Here is a 21253-nt window from a genome sequence, read left to right on the forward strand (position 1 = left end):
TTCAAGCCCGGCGACCCGAGAGACACGCCCCTCCACCCAAACGCAAATGCAACTCCGCTCTCCCATTGGCTAGGCCGCAACCGTGGCCCCGCCCCCAAGGAACGGGGGCTGCGAGCCCAAGGGGCTGGGCCAGCCTCGGGGGAGGAGCCTTAAAGAGCCCGCAGCACTGGTGGTGCCCGCGCCCTGTGCGCGCAAAAGCGAGCCTTGGAGGCAGAAGCTCTCAAGCAGGTACAAGTTAGAAACTTTATTCTCTGGAGGGAGGCTGGGGCGGACTGAGAACAAGGCTGGGGTCACCCCTTCTCCGGCTCCTCCTGGATCCCCTCCCGGTTGCACTCCTGGAACGTACACGCCTGCTTTGGATTCTGGACTGATTGCCTCTTGTTTGACCGCGAGGAGCCCCGACGGCTGAACAGGGAGAGCCGCCGCCACAGCACAGTGATCAGAAGCCTTTCGTGCGACCTGAGATTCCGGTTTTCCGCCGAGTCTGCATCGACCCCTTCTTTGCCTGCGAGGATGCGAGGCCGCTGAGCTCTACCCTCCCCAGTCCAACCTCCGGGTGGTCCATCCCGCACTCCCGGCTCCCTGGGCACCCTTGTGTCTCCGGTCCCACCTTCCTGAACTTCCTCTGACCCGGCCTCCTTGGCCTGCTCATCCGAAGTCTGAAAGTCCTTGCCTTGGCAGCAGCCCATGGCCTCACGCGCGGCCTCCGCACTCGGTTCCACCCACGCCAGCCCGCCGACTCCCGGCGCTGCTTTTGTGACGTCAGATACCCCCCCATCACCCCAGCTCAGGGAGCAGCCTTCACTCTTTCCTTTCTGCCAACACAAAAGGCTCAGGGTCGTGGTACGCATTAAGCTGTTTATTTACAACGTGAGCACAAGCTCTTCAGGAGCTGGTGGACCCAGGCCGCTTCTTCTTTCTCTGTCTGGTTTGGAGGGCGCCTTGGGACTGCTCCAAATCGGGGAGTTTCCGCTTGGCAGCTGCCTCCAAGGAAGCCCAGAGTTCATCTGTCTCTGTGTCTTCTGAGGGCACCTTGTTGGGCTCTTGAGGCTCTTGCGGTTCATCCTGGTGAGTGGGAGAAGAGCTTAGGAGTCAGACCCACAGGGAAGGGGAATAATTCCTCCAGGCACCACCCCTTTTACTTCCTGCTCCTGGAAACCATGTCCATCCATGCGCCCATTTCACCCTTGGCAGTAGCTCTTCTAGGACTACACTTGGCAGATGGATGGACAGTCCCAGGTCTGAGTTCCAGCTGCTTCCCTTTCCTCTTCACAGGGAAGTCCTCACACCTGTGCCCTTAGCTCCCACATTCCCAGACCCAACTGCTTACCTCCCAGTTATCCCTGCCTGACAGCAGGAGGCAGTTCAGTTGAGATTTGAGGTAAACCTGCAAAAGATGAGGGACCTTAATGGGCCAAGCCTGCAGAAATAGAAACATGAATCCGGGGCACAGGAGGCAGCAGGCTCTCACCTTATGGTCCAGGCCCCGTGGATTCCGGATCCTGTGTACCCTCAAGACTCTGTCCAAGCCACAGGAGGCTAGAAGGGGCTTTGAAGGGTGGCACTGCAACCCTCGGACGCTGCCCGCCAGCCCCTTCAGACAGACCAGTAGGCGCCCTAGAGAAGGCGGTAGGAATCAGTGCTAGCTGGCCAGCCAACAACCATTTATTGAGTGTTTACTGTTCATATCACTTTATGTTTCAACATTTAATCCTCGTTTAACATAACGCTGAGATGGCAATTACCATTAATATCTCCATTTTTCAGGTGAAGGAACTAAGGCACAGGGAATTGACAAAGTAATCTGTCTAAGGTCACACAGCTTTTGGCAGAACCAGGATTTGAACCCGGGCAACCTGGCACCTGAAAGAGGGCTCAACAGCTCCACTGCACCTTGTCAGAGGGAATCTTGCCCTTCCTCCCCACCCCTTCCCCTCCCGCAAGGCTCCCTAGTCCACTCACCCTGCCGAAGGTCAATTTCTGCCAGCTGCCCATGAGTGTTCCCCACAATCACCGAACTGAGGAGATCAGAGGCACATGGGGTCAGCAGGGGCCCCCTGGAGTCCTTCCCAAGCCTCACTTTGCCCTCTAAGCACTCACTTGCCCCCAGGAGTGAGGGTCATGGCTGTCAGTGGGTACTCTCCGTAGGTGGCCTCGAGGACCGGCCTGCGCTGGGGGGAGGCTGGATCATAGACACGGACCTGGAGGAAGACTGAGGCATCACCAACAGTACCCTCACTCCACATACCCCCTCTGGCTCCTCCACATCTTCATCCCCTCCTCATACACTGCTTTGTTGACAACCCACTCTTTCAGGGAAACTCTCATTTGAAATGCACCCCTCTTCTCCGTGTGTTGGGGGGTAGAGGAGAGAGAGCTGCTAAGGAGCATGAACATACAGGGCTGAGGAGAGAGGTCCCCCAGCCTGGAGGCGGCAGCATTCCCATGGTCTGCACGCATGAGCATTCCATCCCCCCGTACTCCCCTCTCGGGATGGAAAAGCAAGTCAGTCCAACTGTCAGAGTTGCTGAATTTCAAGCAGAGAAAGACGTTAAGTCTGAACAGGGAGGAGAGAGGAAGCCCTCATATGTGTTCTGAGCAGAGGTGTATCACCAATAGCAGACTTCAATATGCAGGAGCAAAGGAAACAGGGCAAATACAGCCACCCAGGCCTGCCTGGGTCTTAGAACTTCAAATAAGACCAGCTGGGGGCTTCCCTGGTGGCGCAGTGGTTGAGAATCTGCCTGCCAATGCAGGGGACACGGGTTCGAGCCCTGGTCTGGGAAGATCCCACATGCCACGGAGCAACTGGGCCCGTGAGCCACAACTACTGAGCCTGCGCGTCTGGAGCCTGTGCTCCGCAACAAGAAAGGCCGCGACAGTGAGAGGCCCGTGCACCGCGATGAAGAGTGGCCCCCGCTTGCCGCAACTAGAGAAAGCCCTCGCACAGAAACGAAGACCCAACACACCCCAAAATAAATAAATAAATTAAAAAAAAAAAAAAAACCAGCTGGGAATTCCCTGGCAGTCCAGTGGTTAGGACTCCGTGCTTCCACTGTAGGGGGCACGGGTTTGATCCCTGGTCGGGGAATTAAGATCCCGCATGCAGCGCAGGGCAGTCAAAAAAAGAGAGAGAGAGAGAGACCCATTGAAAAGATCCCCATGTGGACCTTTCCCGTAAAGCTGAGGAGCTGAGGCCAGTCAGTAGAGGGTCAGGCTTGGGTCCGAAAGCAAATCAGAGGCTGCATCAGGACCAGAACTCAGTTCTCTTGATACCCAGCCCACGTCTTCTTATGACACCTGAACCATGTGATTCTACTGTGAAGGGGACACTCCCTTCTTTTCTCTTCCAGGTGGGAGTTAAAGGAAGAATCACAGTTCAGGGAACTCCTTCCTAGAATGTAGTAACAGAAGGTCACCGGCTCAGCCATTGGGCTGGAACAGACTGGGGAAGTCGTCCCTCTTCTGGGAGCTCAGGGATGGAAGAAGGATGGCAAGCAGGGTGGCTGTGCTGAATGGTGGGGACCGAGCCTGCACAGCAAGGCTGTTTCTCCAGGAGGCTGCTTAAGCCCAGAAAGAGATAGGGGTGGGGTGGTGCCTCACCTGGTGGTACCCTGTACAGGTGACGAGCTTCTGTGACTCAGGGAGGAACTGTATGTCCTGGTCCCAGATGGGAACCCGCAGGTCGAGCCAATCATTCCGTACCTGGTAGGGTGGGTAGACGGGGGACAGGGTTGTGGAGGGTTCAGTGTGCCCCCTCCTCCTGCCTTCTATCATTATCCCCTAAAGCCCAGCTGGTCTCTGACATAGTCAGTGGCCTCAGACTCCCTGGACCTCGGAACCAGCCCCTCTCTGCCCCCCATCACTCACGTTCTTGGCCCTGAACACAGGCTCCTCAGAGCCCTGCAGGTCCCACACCTTCAGAGCATTCTCCTTCCCACCTGTGGCAACCATGTGGGGGCGCACTGGGTCTTGGCGCATCCTACACACCCCAGGGCCCACCCTCAGTTCCAAGAGCTGAAAACAATGGAAGATGAGAGGGGAGATGAGAGTCGGTTCCAGATCCTTACTCCTCCTCCCGCAAAGCCTTCAGTTGGCTCCTACCCTGGGCCCCACCTTCCCCAACCATCAGGATCAGGACAGGGGAACCTCACAGGGTCAGAGGATGCCTCCTTGTCATTGTCATGCCAGACTCGAAGAATCCCAGAATCCACACATGTGATGAGGGTGCTGCTGGCAAAGGGAGGATAGAGTTAGGGTTAAAAAAGGGAGCGGGGTTGTTCTCTGGCCCCAGTCGGCCCACCCCTAAATTCATATGAACTAGACTCCCTCCTACCAGCCCTGTTCCTTTTTAAAAAAATATTTATTGGGCTTCCCTGGTGGTGCAGTGGTTAAGAATCTGCCTGCCAATGCAGGGGACACGGGTTCGAGCCCTGGTCTGGGAAGATCCCACATGCCGCGGAGCAACTAAGCCCGTGAGCCACAACTACTGAGCCTGCGCGTCTGGAGCCAGTGCAGCAACGGGAGAGGCCACGACAGTGAGAGGCCCGCGCACCGCGATGAAGAGTGGCCCCCGCTCGCCGAAACTGCAGAAAGCCCTCGCACAGAAACGAAGACCCAACACAGCCAAAAATAAATAAATAAATAAATTTATGAAAAAAATAAATATATATATATATTTATTTATTTATTTGGTTGCCCCAGGTCTTTGTTGCAGCAGGTGGGCTCCTTAGTTGCAGTTCACAGGCTCTTTAGTTGCGGCATGTGAACTCCCAGTTGAGGCATGCACATGGGATCTAGCTCCCCGACCAGGGACTGAACCCCGGCCTCCTGCACTGGGAGCGTCAAGTCCTATCCACTGCGCCACCAGGGAGGTCCCATACCAGCCCTGTTCCTAAGGAAGCCTCTAGGTTACTCGGGTCTGGGCAGGGCTTGATGGCTGTTATTTAATTTCCTCAACAAGGTAAGGGTTTACCAGTCTCATAAGTGAGGAAACTGAAGCTCTGAGAAATTAAAAGATTTGCCACTCAGCTATAAATGTCAGAACCAGAGCTGGAAATCAAGTCTGATACTCCAAAGCAGAGAGCCTTTGCTATTCCACAGCTACATCTGGGGCACCTGACCCTGCTGGTCTTTCTGAACCTTGAGTCAGTCACCAGAGGTCAAGATCAGTAGCTCTGAAAGGATTGAAAGGGGACTGTTCTGGATTTAGTGTTTGGCCAAAATCAAACACCAGCTTCTTCTCTCAAGTTCCCTGTTCCGGCTTCCAATCTCTCCCTCAAAGTATGCGTCCCATGAAGTCCAAGCAAGTCTCTCCCCAGGATCTGTACAGTTCAAGCCTATACTCTTTCTCATATCTGCCCACCCTTCTCAACTCGGTTCAGGCTCTGGGCTTGCCTGGGCTGTGGCAACAGTCTCCCAACAGCCCTCTCTCCAATCCATCCTCCACATTCCTGCAGGCTCATAGCTCTGACCACAGCATTTCCTGCTCAAAAACCAGTAACTCCCCACCACCTACAGAAGTGCAGCTCTCTCGGCCTGGCACTTAAAGCCCTTTACCTTTAATCCCAACCTACCTTGCCTATCTCATATTAAAATGCTTCCTCACAAATAATAATAAAGAAAAACAAAAAAAGGAAAAACGTTTCCTCAGCTTCAACTCTCAAATGCTATTTATCTTCCTTGCGATGTACCCTGTAGCCTAACACCAATCCTTGGCCTCTGCTAAGGCAGGAGCTTCTTTCTAGAATGCCCTTATTCCTTTCTCCACATTTCAAAATTTAACCCATGCTTCAAGGGCCAGTTCAAACTTCTCATCCCCACAGAGCCTTCTACACCTCACCTGTCAGAATTAACATCACCAAACCTACACAGCCTGCTCACAGCCTCTCTCTTCATCTTCGGAAGAAAGCTAGGCCTGCAACCTAGCACTTTCCTATCTTTTACTTTGGGAGCTTCACCACCTTGTTGGTGGTTGTTAGCCCCCACTGAAAAACATACTCGGAACTATTAAATGACTTTCTCATAATAAAATGTTATGGAGCCAAAAGAAAAACCCTGGCGGATGCAAACTCTATGAAGGCAGGTACTGTGTCTGGTTGACCTGAAGCCCTTGCATTTCGCCCAATGCCTATATACAACCCAGTAGGTGTTCAGTTAATGTTTGTTACAGGAATGAACGCACTTAGGCAGGACAAAGGTCCCTGTCACACAGACCAGGCCCGTGTCACCTCAAGGTTGATCGCCATTATTCGGCCGTCCTACGGGAACCTCAATGCTCTCCCTACGACCTGAGCGTTTCAGCAAGGGGCTCTCGGTCTTACCCGTCGACCTGGGCGAGGCCTCGGAACATGCCCTCCCCTCCGGGGCAGTGCCTCTGACCCTGGAACCTGCCCTCCTCGGTGCTGAAGTGCTTCACTGTCCCATCCGCACAGCCCACCAGGATCTGCGGGCAGAGGAGGGCAGGATGGCGAGGAGAGTGAGGCGGCCGCGCGCGAGGCCCCCCGCTCCGGCTGCCAGCGGCCGCTCACCTGAGTCTCGCCGCCCGCGCCCCAACACAGGGCGCTCACCGCCTCCTCGCGCCGCGGCTGGCCCGACGGCGTGAAGTTCGCCGCTTGTTTGCGCTGAAGGTTCACGCCTGTGGGACACGGACGTTAGTCGCGCCATGTCCCCAAACGGCGACCCCCCTGGTTCCCGAAGCCCGGCCCCGCCACCCACCTTTCAGGATGCCGGTATCGGTGCCGACCCACACATGGTTCCAGCGTGCTGCAGCAGCGGCCATAGCTGAGTCCCTGAGCCCACGGCTCGCACTTCCGGCGCAGCAGCTGCGTCACCAGCCCGCGCGCGGAGTCCGATCGAGTGGAACGCTGTTTTTGGGAGTTTAAAGAGCCGCAAGAGTGAAAAAAAATCCCTTCCGCGCCAGTTGGTTTCGCTTTTACGAAAATGAAACCTGGAGATACTTACTGGTGGAGATCTGAACAGTAACTTGACCATTTTACGCTTCGAGTGAAACGCATCCTAACTGAACTGCGATGCCGGGTCCAGTCAGCCGTAGTCCGTTTCCCTACCCCAAAGCATCATGTTTCCTGCACCAGACAAGGTAAGAGACCATTTCAGAAACGATTGAAACGCTAGTGCAGCGCAGGGCTTCAACTTCGAATATGAAAAGAGAAAAGGGGGACTTCCCTGGTGGCGCAGTAATCAAGCATCCGCCTGCCAATGCAGGGGACACAGGTTTGAACCCTACTCCGGGAAAATTCCCACAGGCTATGGAGCGACTAAGCCCGTGTCTAACAATTACTGAGCCTGCGCTCTAGAGCCCGCGTGCAACCACTACCTAAGTCCGCCACCTAGAGCCGGTGCTCAGCAGCAAGAGAAACCAGCGCAACGCGAAGGCCACGCACCACAGCGAAGAGTAGTTACCGCTCGCAGCAACGGGTGAAAGCCCGCGTGCAGCAATGAAGACCCGAAGCAGCGTAAAAGAAAAATTAAAGAACAAAAAGACAACACGAATTAAGTTGGGGAAAATGAAACCATCTTACGTATTTCCTTTTGGATAAGTAAGGTGGGGCATTATTCTTCTTCACGTTGAGGTTTGGTGATCCTAAAAATCACCACTCACAGTTAAAAAAAAAAAAAAAAGCTGCAGAATTAACAGTACTTCTAAGAACAAGACGCAATTTTTAAAATATAACAAAAAAAAAAAAAATCAGAACTACCCCCTTCCTTGAATGACTTATTGAGAACTGTTGTTCCAAGAAATCAAAGCTTCTCGGAAATCTTTGTTTTAAACTACGTCAGTAAAAATAAAGCACCCCACTCTCGCCGGGCCGATTTGAATCCTCAAGAGAGAAGCTAGCTTGATTTTCCACTCCGGTGCAGAAGTGGCGGTAGGACTTCAGAGAGTAACACTCCCCCAGTGCTCTTGACTTCGTGTTAATGAGGAAACGACACTCTCAATCTAGCTCAGTCCAGACCAGACGTCGGTCCTCTGACTTCTCCACTCTCTCTTTTTTTTTTTTTTTTAAACATCTTTATTGAAGTATAATTGCCTTACAATAGTGTGTTAGCTTCTGCTTTATAACAAAGTGAATCAGTTATACATATACAATATGTTCCCATTTCTCTTCCCTCTTGCATCTCCCTCCCTCCGACCCTCCCCATCCCACCCCTCTAGGTGGTCACAAAGCACCGAGCTGATCTCCCTGTGCTATGCGGCTGCTTCCCACTAGTTATCTATTTTACATTTGGTAGTGTATATATGTCCATGACACTCTCTTACCCTGTCACATCTCACCCCACCCCCTCCCCATATCCTCAGGTCCATTCTCTAGTAGGTCTGTGTCTTTATTCCCGTCTTGCCACTAGGTTCTTCATGGCCTTTTTTTTTTTTTTTTTTCCTTAGATTCCGTATATATGTGTTAGCATACTGTATTTGTTTTTCTCTTTCTGACTTACTTCACTCTGTATGACAGACTCTAACTCCATCCACCTCATTACAAATACCTCCATTTCATTTCTTTTTATGGCTGAGTAATATTCCATTGTATATATGTGCCACATTTTCTTTATCCATTCATCTGTCGATGGACATTTAGGTTGCTTCCATGTCCTGGCTATTGTAAATAGAGCTGCTATGAACATTTTGGTACATGACTCTTCCACTCTCTCTTGAGCTTACCAGGGCACTATTCTTTCTGAAGACTTTTTATAAACCTTACTTCGTTTATTTTTGATTGCGCTGCGTCTCTGTTTCTGCACGCGGACGGCGAGCGAGAATTACTTCTTGTTGCGTTGGTGGTACGCGGCTTCCTCATCACGGTAGTTGTTCTTGCTATTGAGCACGAACTCTTAGGCGACAAGATTCAATAGTTGCGGCGTTGAAATAGAGTTCTTATGGGCTACCACAGATCGAAGGGGATTAAGACTCAAACCCGTGTCAGCTGCAGTACCACGTGGACTTTTACCACTAGAACCACTGAAGCCCTGAGAACATCATTTAAACGAGAAACGTAATGGTTCTTCTGGTTCGGTGGGACCACGCGGGTTTTCTGTGATACTAAGATTCTTTTAATGGCACTGTAAACAGAAACCTAGAAATCTCCAAAAAAACCAAAAAAACAAAAACCCTGGAACTGTCAGCTCATAACATCCAGCTAGTTTTTCCCCATATTTCGTGGAAACTTCAGCGCTTCCACTGTGGAAACTTGAAACGGTGTCATGGGGCTTCTCTGGTGGCGTGGTGATGGACCATCTGTTTGTTAATGCAGGGGACACAGGTTGGAGGCTGGGTGTGGGAACATCCCGCATCTCAGAAGCAACTAGCCACAACTAGTGAGCCTGCGGAACCCGTGCTCCGCATCGAGACAGACTACGATAGTGAAACGCTCCCTTGTGGCCACTAGAAAAAGTTTTCACAAATAGGAAAACCAAACGAAACCACAAGTGAGAAAATTAATTAAAAAAAGAACTCACGTGTTCGTTCTCCACCCCCAGCTAATGGATAAAACTAGCAAAAGAATATCCGGTCCCGTAAAGAAACACAGCGTAAGAGTACACAGTACGTGAAACCACGCGATACACGTTGCAAATAAAGAGAAACTCCAATTTATATACGTTCCTCTTCGTCGTTCACTGAAACAAGTTATCTCCACAACAACTTAAACACCACGTCTTCATACAACCGAAGACCCGAAATACTGTATTCTTATTTTTGTTTACCAAAATGTTCCCCCGAAGCGGGGGTGCACCGTTCCCGGAAGTACTGCAATACCAGGTCGATGCGTGGAGTGGACGGAGCAAGCTCCTATTCCATCTCCTAGTTCCAAAAATCCATTTAATATATTGTCCTCGGATAGAGGACGTATCAGATATTAAACTGATAAGAACAGATACTACACTTGATCTTAGCCAAAAGGCCGAGAAGCGATACCGGTAAGTCTCGCTGCCGGCCAGCCTTACTCTTACTATAGCTTTTACGGTTGTGGTGACTTTTATGGCATAACCATTAGACTTTTCTTAATGTGTAATCTTGCTTAAAACCAATTCTTCATTATTTTTGCTTCATAATAATAACTAAATTTTTGGAAACAGACCTTAAATAAGGTTTTTTACTGTTTCGCCTTCCTGCTCAAGCTCTGTGTTTTGCGTAAACCCGCCCCTCTGCTCTTTCACTTTCTGGGGATTGGTCCACATGACTAGACGTGGTTTCAATGGCCGCGTCGTCTCTTTGCTCAGAGACTGTGGCGTCCGTCTCCAGCCTTAAGGCTTTTAGGCGCTCCCTGGGGGCGGCAGGGCGGTGGTGGTCGATAGTCTGTGGAAGAAGATGCAGGGCGGGGCCCTCCTCCCGGACATTTACTTGGAAAGGCCGCGGTTCCCGAGCACAGACCGGAGTTCAAAGAACCGAGTTGGAATCCACGCTTGCCAGTTCCTGATTTGATGACTCGAGGCATGTTGCTTAGGCTCCCGTCTTCTCCTCTTTTAAATGGAGGAATAATAACCCGCACTTAAGCGGTGGTTGTGAGAACTGAGGACACGTTGCTCTCGGCAACGTGGTGACAGTGGAAGTTGGCTTATAGCCTGTGTTCCCCTCTCATCCTGGGGCTCCCGGCTCCCTTCTGCCCTCCCTCCTCCCCGGCTTGTAACATCCGCCCCCACCCCACTTACATCTTGCCCTTTGTACCATCCATCACCCACCGTCGGCCCCACAGCGGAGAAAAGATGGCCTGAGAAAGACGTTTCGGAGCCGCTTGATTCATAAACCCAGGAACCTGCGGTGGGAGTAGGGGTGAGGCAATGTAGGTCAAATTTAAAAGAAGCGGTACTTTAGAGGCTCACAGCAAAGCCCAGCTGTATGAAAGGGATTAATGTCAGACTCTGGCTGAGAACGGGACTTGAAGTCCTGTTTTCTTGGAAACTGTGTTAATCTGAACGCGGAACGTTCTGTTTGAAACCTCCTTAACTGAACACTAACAGCTGTTTCTGTGTCAAAGTGACCGGCCTGGCTGAGGTCCTTCAGGCAAGAGTGGGATGTTCTATTCTCACTGATATGATTTCAACTAGCAAAGTCTGATAATCCATGATTTTAGAGAATATGGTTTCTTACAATGTGTCCCTGTGAATAAACAGAAGCAGTTTCTACAAACTCCCAAAATAAATCCAGGATCTCCAGGGAGGGGCCAAATTAAGGGGATGTGGTAGGCAGATTAATGCCCCTACATGCCCATGTCCTAATTCGTAGAACCTCTCATTATGTTACTTTACATGGCAGGCAAAGTGTACTTTGCAGATAAGATTACATTAAGAGTTTTGAGAAGGAGAGATCATTCTGGATTATCTGGTGGGCTCCATGTACGTAATCACAAAGATCACAGAGGGAGACAGGAGACTCAGTGTCAGAGTGATGATTTGATGAGCCATCACTGGCTTTGAAGATGGAAGGGAGTCATCAGTCAAGGAATGGGGTGGCCTCTAGAAGCTAGAAAAGGCAGGAAAACATTCTCCCTTGGAGCCTCCAGAAAGAAATGCAGCCCTGTTAACACACCTTGATTTTAGCCTGTTGAGACCCATTTAGGACTTCTGACCTCCAAAACTGTAAGATAATATATTTTTTTGTTTTAAGCCATCAAGTTTGTGGTAACTTGTTACAGCAGCAATAAAAACAAAAAACAAAACAAAACAAGAAACTAATACAGAAGCAAAAGCAAAATTCAATTTCTTTCAATCCCAACCTTCTCTAAATTCTGCAAGACCCAACCTGGGGCAGGCCACGGCCCCCTGGTGGAGCAGGCTTCAGTCTGTCCAGGCAGGCTGCAGCCAAGCATCCTGAGCGCACAGATCTCTTGGCGGACTTTTCCCTGTCGGGTCTCAGCTGTCAGGTCCTCCTCTGAAGCAAAGGCAAGTGAGGAGAGCTCTGTCACTCTCATCTACTGCGACCCCCGCCTCTTGCTGCGTGGGTACAGGAGGCTGATAGTGAGGACTCCACAGGAACTTGGAGATCTGTTTATTCACTGGGAGGCCATTTGTCCATTTGTTTATGCTTTTTGAGCAGATACTTTACAATGATGAGCAAAATCAGACACGGACCTTGCCTTCATGATGTTTAAGGTTTACTGGGGAAAAGTGAGAGAAGGCTCCTGTGATCCTCCAGGCAAGAGATGAAAGTGGCTTAGGGGGTGGGGATGGGGTGGCTGTGGTGGCAGAGATGGAGAGAAGTGGAAGAAGTCACAGCGAGTCCCTGGCTTTGATAACAAGCAAAGCAAGGCCAAGGGAATATTCTTTCCATGTGGGTACATTTAAATTTTGTAAGTTAATGTTTTATTTTCATGAAAATGGTATAAATTGTCAAGTAGTGTTCAAAGGTTTATAACAACAACTCTCCCCAATTTACAACCCCCTTTTAACTCTTTTTTTTTTTTTTTTTTTGGCCACACCTACAGTGGAAGCTCGGAGTCTTAACCACTGGACTGACAGGGAAGTCCCCCATATTTATAAATTAATTGAACAATTTTAGACTTTTTTTTGGTGTTCTTGAGAGGAAGATGTTATAAACTTAAAAACCAACATAATATGAAGCAGGTTGAAGAAATGCTTAGTCAGTCTGAAGAGGTGTTTAATTTTTATTGCATCACCCAACCCTTCTGAGAATCTGTTGAAGCTTTTCCCAAATAAATGCATAGTTGCCTTATACAATTTTGCATACAATTTCCGAGGAGATTCTTAGAGCCCCCTAAAGCCTGTTCACTAATCTACAAGTTAACAACCACAGCCCAAAAAAGATAGGAGGACCTGTCTGAAGGCATCCAAACACCTAAAAAGAGGCCACATCAAGTGGAGGAACAGGATCTGGAGGTCTTGGAAGGCCCTGTGGGCAGGCCCGTCCAAGGGCTGTCAGAGAGATAGCCTCGGCTGCACGACTTAAGACTGGCTGCTCTGGGCCTACATCCCCTTGTGGCAACTCTAGGTTGGAGTCGGGCCAGAAAAGAGGGAGCAGCTGTCCTCTTGACCACCAACCCTACCCTCTTTGCTGATTTGTATTAGCTTCCTGGCTCCTAGGAATTCAAAATTTCTACTCCTATTTACACTCTCTGCTGAAATGATCTTATCCCGTGCCCTGGCTTTCCCTCCCATCCATCACCTGGTGATGACTGATTCCCAGCCTGACTAGTCTATGGTTTCATGTCATGCACGATTCCAGGTGCTTTATATGTATTAACAACATTAATAAGTAGTACTATCATCTTCCCTCTTTTACAGATGGAGAAACTGAGGCACAGCAGGTTAGGTGATGTAATTTTTTTTTTTTAAGATTTTTTTGACGTGGACTTCCCTGGTGGCGCAGTGGTTAAGAATCCGCCTGCCAATGCAGGGGACACGGGTTCGAGCCCTGGTCCGGGAAGATCCCACATGCCGTGGGGCAATTAAGCCCGTGAGCCACAACTACTGAGCCTGAGCTCTAGAGCCCGAGCCACAACTACTGAGCCCGCGTGCCACAACTACTGAAGCCTACGTGCCTAGAGCCCGTGCTCCGCAACAAGAGAAGCCACCGCACCACAACGAAGAGTAGCCCCCGCTTGCCGCAACTAGAGAAGGCCCGCGCGCAGCAATTAACACCCAATGCAGCCAAAAAGAAATAAATTTTTTTAAAAAAGATTTTTTTGATGTGGGCCGTTTTTCAAAGTCTTTATTGAATTTGTTACAATATTGCTTGTTTTATGTTTTGGTTTTTTGGCCACGAGGCATGTGGGATCATAGCTCCCCAACCAGGGATCAAGCTTTTTTTTGTGGCTGCGTTGGGTCTTCGTTGCTGCGCACAGGCTTTCTCTAGTTGCGGCAAGCAGGGGCTACTCTTGGTTGCGGTGCGCGGGCTTCTCATTGTGGTGGCTTCTCTTGTTGCAGAGCACGGGCTCTAGGCTCACGGGCTTAGTTGCTCCGCGGCATGTGGGATCTTCCTGGACCAGGGCTCGAACCCGTGTCCCCTGCATTGGCAGGCGGATTCTTAAACCACTGCACCACCAGGGAAGCCCGATTCCTATTCTTTGTCGGCATTTATCATCTCAGGGTGCCTGAAACCTCAGCACTATTGACATTTTGTGTGGGGAGTTGGGGAGCTGTCCTATGCATTGTACGGTGTTTAGGAGCATCCTTGGCCTCCACCCACTAGATAGCAGTAGCATAGCCCACCCACCACCCCCCACAAAAAATTGTGACAACCAGAAGTGTCTCCAGACATTTTTTAATGTTCCCCAGGGGGCAAAATCACCCCTGGTTGAGAACCACTCTATTTCAAATAATCTTGTTTGTTGGCTCTCATTCTGCCTCCTCCTCTTCCTCTAGAATGTAACCAAACATCAGTCAGCAAAGGCAAGGGCAGGGCCTTGGCTCTCCCAGTAAGTACACTGCTAGGTTGGGGATGGAGCAGCATGTTGGCACTGTTAGCACTTACTGAGGTGGGGAGACTGGAGAGGAGCAGACATGGAATCAAGGTCTGAATGTCCGACTCGGTATCAGGTCAGGGGCAGGTTGGAGAAGTCCAGGCTAGAAATATCACAGACTGAGTCATCACTGTATGGAAGGACTATGAGGGATCCCCTCATTTTGGAGCTCTCCCCCATTTCTCCAGATTGTCCCAGTCTCATTTCTTTCATCTCTTAGCTTAAGTAACTGGGCCTTAATTTGAGTTCCTTATTTGCCACATGGTGAAAGTTATTGCTTGCAAGAAGGCTTCATTACCTACCAAACACTCCCATGGTGCTCGCTTCCCTGGGGTTTACAGGTCAGCACTGCAGGCTCTTACTGCTTGCAGTGCCTAGTTCTGGGTTTGTCCTCTGCTGTTCCTCCCACCTTTAAATACAGGTGCCTCCCCAGGGTTCCTGGGTGTGCCTTCTCTTACTTGCACCAACCCTTTCATTCTGTGGCTGATTACTGTGTTGACCACTCTTTTTACTGTATGGCTACCATTTAATTAGCAAAAATGCACTTTCTTTCAGTTAAATCGCCCTTCACTTTACTGTATTCCTGACACAAAACTTTTTTTTTTTTTTTTTTACAAACTAAGGAGATATGTTGAGTGTTCGACTATCAAGTTTGACCAACTAAGTGTAAATACTGCATGAACGAGGAGGACTCATGAGTAGTCCTGACAACTTAGGCCCTGGTAATGAGAATATTAATGTTCTTTTTAAATTTATTTATATATTTTTTAAATTTTTGGCTCTGTTGGGTCTTCGTTTCTGTGCGAGGGCTTTCTCTAGTTGCGGCGAGCGGGGGCCACTCTTCATCGCGGCGCACGGGCCTCTCACTATCGCGGCCTCTCTTGTTGCGGAGCACAGGCTCAGTAGTTGTGGCTCACGGGCCCAGTTGCTCCGCAGCATGTGGGATCTCCCCAGGCCAGGAGGGTTCGAACCCGTGTCCCCTGCATTGGCAGGCAGACTCTCAACCACTGCGCCACCAGGGAACCCCCAAAACGTATCTTATTGAGAAAAGTCTAGTAAAGTTTTAGGGCACAGCTAAAGGTTAAAGGGTCACCCAAACCCAGCAAACTTTCATACAGAACTCCTCAGCTAATAAGTACAGAGAGAAGGGAAAACTCCTTAAAGGTGTTAAGGAGGCTCCCTGAATGCTTCCCTGGGTTAGACAATTCAGCAGTAGGCAAACTGCCAAGCTTAAACAGGGTAAAGCCAGTAACAATCTTTCTGGGATTATCTCCTTCTGTCCAGCTAGACCCACTCAAACACAGGAATCAGTGAAGGTTTAAAAAAACAAAAAGTTTTATTTAGAAAGGCTGAAATGATCGTATGCTAATTTGAACAGGTAGGTTGTATAAGAAAATTCCATTTTTGATATCCTTCGAGAGTTGGATTCCTGTAGAGAAAAAAAAAAAGGTTGAGTTTTCTTACCATATGGAAAAGTATATACCATATGGGTTTAGAAGGGCTATCCTTTAAACCAGCTAACATTAAAAGGATTGCTTCCAGATACTTTTCTATTTATCATGGTTAGTCTATTAAATATGTAACATAAGTACGTGAATAGATACTTACCATTATGTGTGCTTTGTTCTTTCTTCAGACCTGAAGAAAAAAAAAAACACAACCGATTTTCAACCAGTAATTTACTCCCTCCTTTGCCTTGTTTAGAAATTCTTATGATCCCTCAGACAGTTCCTTCTGGAACAAGCTTTCCTCTTCTCCCCCAGCCAGCCCCAGTGGGTTCACCTTTACAGGCTCTGGGACTAGGACAGGAGGTAAGACATGTGAATATTTCTTCACTGGGAAATTTTAACTTGACCCACCTTGTGTTTACATTTACTCACCTCTTAACTTCAGACTGGAGTTGAACAGAAATATGGCTTACTCCTTTCCCCTACGAAAGAATGATTGGGAACTCAGTCTCTGAACCACTCTCAGACAAAAGGCACATCTATGTAGGTCTCAACGGACATTTTTATAGAAACCACCACCTAGTCCACAAAGCTTCCTATTGGCTATAAAGCCCACCCAACTTCCCACTATTGTCACCTTTCACTCCAAGGCAAACTCACAGCTCAGAAAATACCTTTCAGTCATAGTGATCAGACTGGGGCGGTACTGAACTCATCACTGGTGAGTGGAAATCTGTCTGTCACAGGTGGTTCACAAATGGCCAAAGACAAACTTTAGATTAAACAAGGAATGTCTGCACAGCTATCCAAAGTGCCACAAAAAACGCTGGCAAATTCTATATAGCAGCCACAGATGACAGATTTATTTACCTCAATTCATTCTCAGGCTCCAGACAAGGAGCTGGACCTAAAACAAAAACAAGACTGAATCAGTAAGGTTACTTCCTGCGTTAGAAGTTGTTCCCACCTAAGCTATGGTTCCTAGAAAATCAGATTTCCGAGTCTCAACAGCAAATCATCAGCCGAACGAGATTCCATGTAAGTCATCATACAGACATGCCTAAGAAGGCATTTTTTCCTACTCAATACACTGTATGCACCAACGCATATGGAAAACACTCACCTTTGAGCAAACAAGCAGGTAACTGGCAATGGTACCTAGGGAAGGACAAAGCTGTGAGTGCTACAAGTTCCTTACAGACAGTATCCCACTGCTGCCTTCTCCAGTTTCTCAGGTGTTCAGGTCTTTTCATTGTTTAAGTCATAGTGAGCTAGTTTGATTCATCACAGAAACTGCTTACTTGGTGGTACACGCCATACAGACATTAATCAGCTAACCTTTCAACTCTGGAGGCTGTCCAGGAGTACACAGGAACAAGGAACAAGCTGCTCCTGAACGAGAAGATCATGTAATTAGCAAAATAGCCAGAATTATTCTAGCTAGGGTTAATGGATAAACCGAGAAAAGCTAAGCAAATGATATCCTCAGGCATTTGCTGCACCTCAGACACTTCCTTATGGAACAAGCTTTCATCCCCTCTCCCAGTTAGCCCCAGTGGGTTCACCATTACTGGCTCTGGGGCTAGAACAGGGGTAAGACGGAACGCTTGCTCTCCTCACTGGCACTGGAAACAAGCTACAACCAGCAAGGTTACAAGTACTCACCGCTCTCAACTCTTTCCAGGAGTTTGACCCTGAGCAGATCAAGAGGCATCTAGGAAATCAAGAAAAGATAAAATAGGGGACTTCCCTGGTGGTCCAGTGTTGAGAAGCCGCCTTCCAATGCAGGGGACAATGGTCTGATCCCTGGTAGGGGAACTGAGATCCCACATGCTGCAGGGCGACTAAGCCCGAGTGCTCTGGAGCCTGTGTGCCACAACTAAGACCCGACGAAGCCAAATAAAGAGTAAATATTAAAAAAAAAAAAGAAAGATAAAAGGTCAAGAAACATCACTATAAGGAGCAAAAGAAACCAAAAAGTTACATGGATCAATCAGGGCTTTTACAACCAACCCCTCCCCAGATAGTTATCCAGGCTCGCACATAACCCAATTTACCACAACACTGGGAGAAGTAACTTACTGTAAGACAGATGTATACATCACCATGGGGACAACCTGCAAAAGGGGAGCAAATGGTTATTTCAAAATACTAGGATGGAATAAAATTTCTTCATTAACAGAAACTGCCATCAGAACTCTGACATGCTATTAAATGTCGTACCTCACAGAGAATCAGCATTATCATTCAAATCATCTGACAGTGACATGTGGGTGAGGGAAGAGCACACCATCACAAGAACCAACTGTGCCGCTTGCTGGGTTGCCATCTCCCTCCCCAGGAAAATCATTCCAAGAGGAACAAGCTGGAAGGAGCAAAAAGGCAACACCGCTCCACTGACCATTTGCTCTCCTGGTTGTGGGGAACACCGGACAGACTACACCCTAACCCCCCATCTGCAAAATTACCTGCATTCACCCTGGGAGGCAGCTGAGTTCCTTAGGATTGGTGATGAGACGCTGGAGACAGAAAAGGGAGGCATTGTATGTACCTAAGAATAGCCATTCAGAACTCTTTTTGAGTATTTGGGGCCCACTTCTCAGTAGTAAGGTGACATCACTTTTGAGTTCAGGCATATGCTTGTCATTTTCCGTTCATCATGGAGTGGCCAGCGCAATCTGAAGCAGCAAGTCCCACTCAGATTCTGTGCCCCTACCCATGACTGCATAAAGCATCGTATACCCACCTGGAGCACCGCCATAATGCTCGATCCACACAGGGACAGGTCTTGCCCCATCCTCCCACCCGTAAGGCCTTTTGGTTTAAACCACATCTGAAAGAAAGAAAAAAAAAAAAAAAAAAAAAAAGACCAAAGAACACCCTTCACTTTTACGTCTCGTAGCCTAAATGTCCCACGTCAGTCCCTTAACACCTCAGGGCTAAAGAGCCCAAACATTTGCCACAGACAATGCTACTCAGAATTTTTATGTTTTCTCCACTAATTCATCAGAAAGAGAGAGTTCAACTTTTGAGATCATCCCCGTAGCACATCCCGGTGGACTTCCGTATATCCAACAATGAAACCAAAAAAACAAAGGCGGTAAAGGCACGCCAGGAGCACTTAACTGTAACGAGAACTCTTCGCTATCCTTTAGTGTTCGACGCGCGCCCGAACCCTGAAGACAAGAGAACATCAGGTCAGCACTAGGCTATCTCGTAAACGCTTTGTTTTCCGGAGCTACGACTGCGTCGGCCGTGCAAGGCCTGTCTCCTCAGAGTCTCTTATCCTCACGGAGCTCAGTACAGGTCTGTGAAAAGATTCTCATCACAGAGAGGCCCGTCGGCACCGCCCCCCATCGCCATGTTGTCCTTCACAAAGCCCCTGTCGCTTCAAGGCCTCAATGCCACGGCCATGTTTTTCTCTCCCCTGCCCCACGAACCCAATAGATGCTACTGAGAAAGGCCGAGGCGCGGACACGTTCTCGTGGTTTTTTTTTTTTTTTTTTTTTTTAAAGTGCAACCAAAGACACACGCTTACCGAAATCTGTGGAAGAATGAGACCGAAAAACCTACCGCGAGACACTTAAATAGCGTCTCGCAGGGGTCCACGGGATTTGGGGGCGGGACTATGACAGGCGCAAGCGCAGAAAGAGAGGGCGTGCGAGCCTGGTGGCTCGTGGGTAAAGATTTCCAGAGGAAGCCCGGGTCGGGTGGGAGGGGGAGGCTGTGCGTTCCCTGACGCGGCGGCGCGAAAAAGGTGCGCATGCGCCTTAGGGAGTGTGCAGGCGCGCCTAACGTATCGTGGCGGGGGTCTCTACTGCGGCTACCTGTGGGACTGAGGCGACGAGTTCCCGGCTTCCCGCGGATCCTGGACTGACGCCCTGTCTCGGTCACAGCCGCCTGCCCCCTCTCCCTTCCCTGAGACCCCCCCCCCTCTTGCGCACACACACCCTAAACCCGCGTGCAGGGTCCTACACCATGGACCGCGAACCTCATGAACCCTCGGTCGGCGTCGTCTCGGTTCCACACCAGCCGCCCAGCGAGCATTCTGGGTCTGGTCCTCAGGGTCCCAGCATGGGGGGCGACTCAGGTACTACTGGGCCCCGGGCCGAGCTCGAGTGGAGGGCCCTTGCATGGAGCCGTTTCGGGAAAGTGAATCAGGCCGTAGGTGCTTTTGAAATTTTATAATAGTCTTAGGATGTTTTCCTCAAGTGGCCACCTCTGTCCTGCTGTCCAGTCCGATTTTACTAGGAGCTTGGCTTGCAGTAGGACTAATATTAGCTGACATTTGAAGCGCCGTTTTAAGCACATTACGTGAATTGATTATACTTTAGTTCTCCAAATCCCAAAAGAGAGGTTGGTACAGTACACGCCATTTTATAGATGAGGGAATCTAGGTGTAAAGACCTCTTGCACAGCAGCCTACAACTCCCGCCTTATTGGCAAGGTAGTTCCAGTCACCTGTATACACTTGTTATTGAGGCCAACCAGCATCAATTTATTAATCGTTTGTGGTGAACACCTAGGGTACATGTGCGTTTTTAGAAATTTTTATACATGTACATTTTATAGTCATTTATTAAGCTTTTACTGTGTGCCTTCCTGTATGACCTCACCTAATACTACAACCCTAGGAGGAGATATTAGGTAATGTTAGGGATGAGGAACCTGAGGTCCAGAGAGGTTAATTAACTTGCTCGGTGTTATCCAGCTAAGAAATATCAGAGCCCACGTACAAATCCAGGCAGTCCGACTCCAGAGCCTGCACTTTTTATTTTTTATTTTTGGCTGCGTTGGGTCTTTGTTGCTGTGCACGGGCTTTCCTCTAGTTGCGGCGAGCGGGCTTCTCATTGCGGTGGCTTCTCTTGTTGAGGAGCACAGGCTCTAGGCACGCGGGCTCAGTAGTTGCGGCTCGCAGGCTCTAGAGCACAGGCTCAGTAGTTGTAGCACACAGGCTTAGTTGCTCCGCGGCATGTGGGATCTTCCCGGGCCAGGGCTCGAACCCGTGTCCCCTGCGTTGGCAGGCGGATTCTTAACCACTGCGCCACCAGGGAAGCCCGAGAGCCTGCACTTTTGATCACTCTGCTTTACTGCTGTCCTCACGCTCTTCTCTGGGAATTTGGGGGGCAAGCAAATACACAGGAAACAAATGGCATGATCCCTGGATACTGTTTCAGTTTTTTTTTCATTGCTGTCTTCCTCTCTCCAGGAGCCTCAAAAAGACATTTTCCCCTCTAATCCCAACCATGAAGTTGTAATAACACTGATATACTGTATGTCTGTTTATGTTCCACGGACCTTTGGAGGGGCAGAAACCTTTTTTTTTTCTTTTTTTTAATACCTAAGGTTTTTTGCCCTCTCCCTGCTCTGCAG

General features: G+C 49.3%; 2 protein-coding genes, 1 long non-coding RNA gene and 9 other non-coding genes across 18 annotated transcripts; all 12 read right to left on the reverse strand.

Annotated features, from left to right (window-relative positions):
- Positions 1-290: 290 nt before the first annotated feature.
- On the reverse strand, positions 291-835 carry TEX54 (testis expressed 54). Its single transcript, XM_068555887.1, has 2 exons — positions 611-835; positions 291-505 (listed from the first exon to the last, which is right to left on the reverse strand). The coding sequence occupies exons 1-2, from the start codon at positions 687-689 to the stop codon at positions 291-293; spliced, it is 294 nt and encodes a 97-aa protein (XP_068411988.1). The 5' UTR covers positions 690-835.
- Positions 836-838: 3 nt separating this feature from the next.
- WDR74 (WD repeat domain 74) lies at positions 839-7269 on the reverse strand. The gene is given in 13 exon segments (XM_068555886.1): positions 839-1065; positions 1331-1387; positions 1472-1617; positions 1963-2018; positions 2101-2201; positions 3604-3705; positions 3871-4017; positions 4155-4230; positions 6324-6445; positions 6531-6637; positions 6718-6751; positions 6753-6866; positions 6964-7269. Coding segments are annotated over 13 exon segments (1272 nt in total). The 5' UTR covers positions 6994-7269; the 3' UTR covers positions 839-885.
- Positions 7270-9738: 2469 nt separating this feature from the next.
- On the reverse strand, positions 9739-9929 carry LOC137772788 (U2 spliceosomal RNA). Its single transcript, XR_011075587.1, has one exon. It is a non-coding gene; the product is annotated as a U2 spliceosomal RNA (small nuclear RNA).
- A 5820-nt stretch (positions 9930-15749) lies between these two features.
- Positions 15750-19422, reverse strand: LOC137771916 (uncharacterized). 7 transcript variants are annotated; one of them, XR_011075430.1, is made up of 12 exons: positions 19007-19413; positions 18627-18713; positions 18349-18399; positions 18104-18245; positions 17963-17997; positions 17546-17594; positions 17219-17272; positions 17004-17038; positions 16751-16787; positions 16313-16362; positions 16041-16070; positions 15750-15861 (listed from the first exon to the last, which is right to left on the reverse strand). It is a non-coding gene; the product is annotated as an uncharacterized lncRNA (long non-coding RNA). The 7 variants fall into 7 exon arrangements; XR_011075428.1 differs by having other exon boundaries at positions 17004-17272; positions 19007-19417; XR_011075429.1 differs by having other exon boundaries at positions 17004-17272; positions 17546-17759; positions 19007-19417.
- On the reverse strand, positions 16148-16273 carry LOC137772791 (small nucleolar RNA SNORD22). The gene has a single exon (XR_011075590.1). It is a non-coding gene; the product is annotated as a small nucleolar RNA SNORD22 (small nucleolar RNA).
- LOC137772790 (small nucleolar RNA SNORD31) lies at positions 16538-16606 on the reverse strand. The gene has a single exon (XR_011075589.1). It is a non-coding gene; the product is annotated as a small nucleolar RNA SNORD31 (small nucleolar RNA).
- On the reverse strand, positions 16865-16934 carry LOC137772789 (small nucleolar RNA SNORD30). The gene has a single exon (XR_011075588.1). It is a non-coding gene; the product is annotated as a small nucleolar RNA SNORD30 (small nucleolar RNA).
- On the reverse strand, positions 17107-17173 carry LOC137772783 (small nucleolar RNA SNORD29). Its single transcript, XR_011075583.1, has one exon. It is a non-coding gene; the product is annotated as a small nucleolar RNA SNORD29 (small nucleolar RNA).
- Positions 17379-17505, reverse strand: LOC137772792 (small nucleolar RNA SNORD22). The gene has a single exon (XR_011075591.1). It is a non-coding gene; the product is annotated as a small nucleolar RNA SNORD22 (small nucleolar RNA).
- LOC137772784 (small nucleolar RNA SNORD28) lies at positions 18067-18141 on the reverse strand. Its single transcript, XR_011075584.1, has one exon. It is a non-coding gene; the product is annotated as a small nucleolar RNA SNORD28 (small nucleolar RNA).
- Positions 18475-18546, reverse strand: LOC137772785 (small nucleolar RNA SNORD27). Its single transcript, XR_011075585.1, has one exon. It is a non-coding gene; the product is annotated as a small nucleolar RNA SNORD27 (small nucleolar RNA).
- LOC137772787 (small nucleolar RNA SNORD26) lies at positions 18851-18926 on the reverse strand. The gene has a single exon (XR_011075586.1). It is a non-coding gene; the product is annotated as a small nucleolar RNA SNORD26 (small nucleolar RNA).
- Positions 19423-21253: the final 1831 nt, after the last annotated feature.

The sequence above is a fragment of the Eschrichtius robustus genome, chromosome 11 (genome assembly GCF_028021215.1).
Source record: "Eschrichtius robustus isolate mEscRob2 chromosome 11, mEscRob2.pri, whole genome shotgun sequence".
NCBI classification, from domain to species: domain Eukaryota; kingdom Metazoa; phylum Chordata; class Mammalia; order Artiodactyla; family Eschrichtiidae; genus Eschrichtius; species Eschrichtius robustus.

Coding starts and splice junctions, on each gene's coding strand:
- TEX54 (XM_068555887.1), bottom strand. CDS start 689: ATGGGCTGCTGCCAAGGCAAGGACTTTCAGACTTCGGATGAGCAGGCC. Junction 506..610: donor GTCAGAGGAAGTTCAGGAAG/GTGGGACCGGAG, acceptor GCATCCTCGCAG/GCAAAGAAGGGGTCGATGCA.